The 5,558-nt window shown below is 54.1% G+C and overlaps 1 protein-coding gene across 1 annotated transcript in view; it reads right to left on the bottom strand.

Moving 5' to 3' along the window:
* LOC116956463 (homeobox protein DBX1-like) overlaps positions 1-3,747 on the bottom strand; it is a 4,229-nt gene extending 482 nt beyond the window's left edge. The window contains exons 1-3 of the mRNA XM_032978126.2: positions 3,363-3,747; positions 2,134-2,256; positions 1,123-1,298 (exon numbers count right to left, since the gene is read on the bottom strand). Of these exons, the coding sequence (XP_032834017.2) occupies positions 1,123-1,298; positions 2,134-2,256; positions 3,363-3,747 (684 nt within the window). The remainder of the gene's footprint in view (positions 1-1,122; positions 1,299-2,133; positions 2,257-3,362) is intronic.
* Positions 3,748-5,558: the final 1,811 nt, after the last annotated feature.

Genomic DNA, 5,558 nt, shown 5'->3' on the forward strand with positions numbered 1-5,558 from the left:
GGCCGCGTGGTTGAGTCGTGCTGCGCCGTGCGGTCCTTGGCACGGCGACGCCCCCCCGGCGTTTCCCCGCTCCCACGTGCCGGGAGCAAAAAAACGCCCGGGCCCACATTATATTAGTTACTTTTAAACAAAAAATTTCCACCTCGGCTGAATTTTCCCTCCCCTGACGAAGCTCCCCCAGGCGACGCGGAGGCGAAACGTCGGGACAACCCCGAAAAACACCACACCGGAGGAGAGCCCGGCTCGGCCCGGCGAGCGAACGTCCGGTCCGTTCATCGTCATCGTCATTTTTTACTTTATCGCGAAATGCGACCAGCACGGAGTTGAAGCGTCCCAAGTCGGCGGCGTGTGCCGTGGGCCCCCCCTCCCCCCCCCCCAACTGGTGCGGCTGCGTCGCCCTGCCACCCTCTACGCCGCTGGTGCAAGCCAACGGTGGCGGTAGCGAGGGGGGGGGTTGGTGGCTACGCTGCTGCTGCTACTGCTGCACGTGGGCTGCCTGTGGTGCAGCGCTGTGGAGAGATGTGTCGCCCCCCCCTCGCATGCGTTGGTTTTCTCCGGGTGTTCCTCCAACAAGTAAAACAAATGAAAACTCATCATGTCGGCCTCAAAACATCTCGACAAATAGAGGACCGCAGAGCTTGGGAACTTGTTGGTAGGGCCGGCTCCTCTCTGGCCTAGCTGCTGTCTCCACTACCACTGTGATAAGAGACCTGTTACAGTGAGCTCCATTGGACTATCTCCACCACCACCACCACTGTGATAAGAGGCCTGTTAAAGTGAGCTCCAATGGGCTCTCTCCACCATCGAATCTGCTATCAAATTCAATCGCAAATTCCTTTTGTATCGTAAACGATCTTAACCCCTTAGGCCGACTCGAGACGAGGGATATTGCCGTATAATTCGTACAATGGGCTGGGGGTCTTGGGAGGGCACTTTAATGGACTTCTGTTGAGGGTAAGTGAAAGTTGGTTGAATAAATAGGCCCTTTTGAATAGCCAATGGAGATCGGGAAAGGTTTGGCTGATTTTTCCACCGTGGAGCAAGCGCACCTGCAGGGTCAGGCTCACCTGCAGGGTGAGGCTTCCCCACCACCTCCCCCCCCCCCCAGAAAAGAGGCCCCACCTGAGCGTCGCGGAGGCCCAGGCGGGCCGCAAGGCGGCGCCTCTCGGGCCGAGCGATGTAGCGCTGCCGGCGGAAGGCCCTCTCCAGGCCACGCCTCTGCTCCTCCGAGAAGACGGCACGCTTGGGCATGGAGCGCCGGGGCCTGGCGCGGGCCAGCACGGCCCAGGGGCACGGCACTGCCACGCAGCGTCAACGAGAGAAGGGAGAGAGGGAAGACGGGGAAGGAGGTCACCATCAGGGGTGGGTTACGTTTAAGCGGAGGTCCCCCAAGGGGGCCTGATGGGTGGTGTTGCAAGATTGAGTGTACAGGTGAGATGGTGGGTGGTGTGTGAGATGGTGGGTGGTGTGAGATTGAGTGTACAGGTGAGATGGTGGGTGGTGTGTGAGATGGTGGGTGGTGTTGTGAGATTGAGTGTAAAGGTGAGATGGTGGGTGGTGTGTGAGATGGTGGGTGGTGTTGTGAGATTGAGTGTGCAGGTGAGATGGTAGGTGGTGTGTGAGATGATGGGTGGTGTGTGAGATTGAGTGTGCAGGTGAGATGGGAGGTGGTGTGTGAGATGATGGGTGGTGTGTTAGATTGAGTGTGCAGGTGAGATGATGGGTGGCGTTGTGAGATTGAGTGTAAGGTGAGATGGTGGGTATTGGGTGAGCTGATGGTTGACAGGTGAGATGGTGAATAGTGGGTGAGATGGTGTGTGAGATTGAGTGTCAGGTGAGACGATGGGTAGTGGGTGAGATTGAGTGTACAGGTGAGATGGTGGGTGGTGTGAGATTGAGTGTGCAAGCTTCTCACCTGATGAGTGAGGGTGGGGTAGGGTGCTCACCTGGTGAGTGAGGGTGGGGTAGGGTGCTCACCTGGTGAGTGAGTTTGGGGTAGGGTGCTCACCTGGTGAGTGACGGCAAGTCAGGGTGCTCACCTGGTGAGTGAGGGTGCTCACCTGGTGAGTGAGGGTGCTCACCTGGTGAGTGAGGGTGGGGTAGGGTGCTCACCTGGTGAGTGAGGGTTCTCACCTGGTGGAAGGGGGCAGCCCAGGATGGGATAGAAGGCTCCCTCCAGGTACAGAGGCAGCACGGTGGGGTTGGAGTGACGCGGGGTCAAGGGGTCAAAGCGCTCCCTCCAGGGCGAGTGTGAATCTGTGGGGCCCGGCAGCGTGGGTGGACACGTCTCGAATGAGCCACCTATCCACCCATTCATTCACACGTTCACTCATTCGTGCATTCACTGAGTTCACTCGTCGATTCAATATTTTCACCCGTTCCCATGCGGCCACTCGACTATTCAGTTGCGTGTTCGTTCATCCATTCACGCGTGAATTCGGTCGTTTATTCAATAATGTATTCACTCACCGATTCATTCACTCATTCAATCGTCTACTCATTCACATATTCGCCGACTCATTAACCCATCGGCTGAGTGAGTCGCTCCTTGCTTACATTGCCTCTCTTTACTTAATGGCTCACTCGGCCGATCAGTAATTAATTTAGTCGCTCAGTTCATTCAGTTGATCAATCGTTAATTAGATAATCCCATGCATTCAGCCAATCACAATACATTCAATGGATAATTCATACACCAACTCAATTATTAATGAACTCACTGCATTTTTCCCCCAGTAATTATAGAGCCCCCCCCCCCCGCGCATTAATTAAGCCACTCATTCAAGCACCAAATCTACTCAATCATGAATTCCATATAAATTACATTCATTAATTTGGGCAGGTGAGATGGAGTCCAGGTGAGATGATAGGTGGCAGGTGAGATGGCGTCCAGGTGAGATTATGGGTGGCAGGTGAAATGGCGTCCAGGTAAGATGATGGGTGGCAGGTGAGATGGCATACAGGTGAGATGATGGGTGGCAGGTGAGATGGAGTACAGGTGAGATGATGGGTGGCAGGTGAGATGGCGTACAGGTGAGATGACGTCCAGGTGAGATGATGGGTGGCAGGTGAGATGGAGTACAGGTGAGATGATGGGTGGCAGGTGACATGACGTACAGGTGAGATGATGGGTGGCATGTGAGATGGCGTCCAGGTGAGATGATGGGTGGCAGGTGAGATGGCATACAGGTGAGATGACGTACAGGTGAGATGATGGGTGGCAGGTGAGATGGCGTCCAGGTGAGATGATGGGTGGCAGGTGAGATGATGGGTGGCAGGTGAGATGATGGGTGGCAGGTGAGATTGGGTACCAGGTGAGGTGATGGGTGGCGAGTCACGTGGTGTACAGGTGAGACGATCACCTGAAGGCCGCTCCACGCGGGACAGAATGGCATCGACCCCAAACGCCAGCCGCGACGGCGGCGAGTCCCCAGCTCCCGGTGGCCCAACCGTGGTCACCCCACGGCCCGTGACCACCGGATTGTCCACCGCCAGCACCGCCGCCGCCGCCCCCGCCACCACGGGGCGAGCCTCGCCGGACACCGATCCCATCTCCGCCCCTTGTCCCGACGCCGGTCCCTGCCGCGTCGCGTCGGCCACCGTGGCCACCCCATGGCCGAGCAGGTCGGCGATGAGGAAGCTGTAGGGGCGGGACGGCTCCGTCGTCTTGGCCCGCGAGGCCACTGGCCGCTCGTGGGCTTGGCCGTGGCGGTGACATTGGCCGGAGGCCAGGGCCACGGGGAACATCGTCCAAGGCGGGCGCAGTGGCCAGGGAAAATAACGATAAATTTTGCGCGATGGTTTTTGTTTTTCTTCAAAATTCGCTTCGTACGGCCGGTGGCAATGGTCGTGGCTTGTATGGCGGCACGCGTGCGGAGTGATATCGTTATGTCAATGCGTATTGCAGCCCAAGACTCCCGATTACTTCCACAAGTTGAAATAAAAGTTCGCTCCACTTATATATGGACCTGCATGTGTATGGGGGGTGTGGATGGTGAGGTTATGTTTGCGCGCGCGTGCGTGTGTATGTGTGTGTGTGTATGTCCACGTGTGTGTGTGTGTCCACGTGTATGTATATCCACGTGCGTGCGTGCGTGCATCCACAAAGAGTGTTTTGTGTCAACCGTGGACTTAACCACACACCCACCACCACCATCACACTCCTCCTGCCCTCCCCTCCCCTCCCTCCTTCTCCCCATCACATCGACGAGCAAATCCCAACCGACTTGAAATATTAATCCTCCCCTCCCCACGCCCCTGCGCGTCGCAGGGCATCGCTAATCGGGCGTGATGCAGCCCCTCGATGGGGAATAAACACGCCCTTTCATTGCCCTAATAGGGGTTATTATCAGGGCTATAATGCCATTATAACGAGGGCCCCTGATACGTGATACCGTCTTTACATAAACGCACCGTTCGAAAGCCCTGCCGCTCCCACGTACAACCAGCGAACGAGCACGCCACGATTACGATCTTGCTTTTTCAACAAATCCACAATAGGTCGCGATTTTCTTTTTAATCCCTGCATCATTTCATGAAGGCTGGCGAAGACATCAGCCTTCATCCGCTTGATTCGGAGTTTTTTTTTTTCCACGCGAAAAAAAAAACCTCTGATGGATAATATTTGGTGGCGAAAGCCGACTACCACGTGTTAAACGTGATACAAATCAAACTAGATTCGAAGCTTTCGTGACTGCAGGCATTACTCTTTGGTTCTTTCGGTAAAGTCACGTAGAAAATAAAATCAAATATTAATAGAATACGACGTTTCGGTTGCAACGCAAGCAGCCATCATCAGGTAAGAATGAATGATAAAACACAGACACGGGAACAGCATGCAGAGAGAGACACACAAAGACACACCGAGTGAGACACACCGTTTTGGTGTATTCTATTTTATTTTCTGTGCGACTTTACCGAAAGAAACCAAAGAGTGATACAAATCGTCTGGGCGACGATGCTGCGTTGGCACATGAACAGTTAATTACTGCAAACAAAATTCTACATACACTTCACAAACTCTGTGTGGCCTCACAAAGGATCAAACATTCTATATGCAGATACAGGGACCACCTCTACTTACGAGCATACGACTTAAGAACTTTCAGAGATGAGAACAAAACCTGGCCCTATGTCCATTTGCATCTGTTCACGATGCTATTGCCCGTAACGAGTTGATTTATGAATGGAAGAAGCGAGCAACTGTGCACACACCTCTGGGTTTGGTATTTCAAGAGAGGAGAAAGGAAACACGAGCGCCAAAGGGAATAAGCATCTACATCTGCAGATCATGAAGAACCAGTGGCATCTACATCTGCAGAACGTGAAGAACCAGTGGCATCTACATCTGCAGAACGTGAAGAACCAGTGGCATCTACATCTGCAGAACGTGAAGAAGCAGTGGCATCTACATCTGCAGAACGTGAAGAACCAGTGGCATCTGCATCTGCAGAACGTGAAGAACCAGTGGCATCTACATCTGCAGAACGGGAAGAACCAGTGGCATCTACATCTGCAGATCATGAAGAACCAGTGGCATCTACATCTGCAGAACGTGA

Source organism: Petromyzon marinus, chromosome 65 (assembly GCF_048934315.1).
Source record: "Petromyzon marinus isolate PM22_M1 ecotype Great Lakes invasive population chromosome 65, UKy_Petmar_22M1.pri1.0, whole genome shotgun sequence".
Taxonomy (NCBI): Eukaryota; Metazoa; Chordata; class Hyperoartia; order Petromyzontiformes; family Petromyzontidae; genus Petromyzon; species Petromyzon marinus.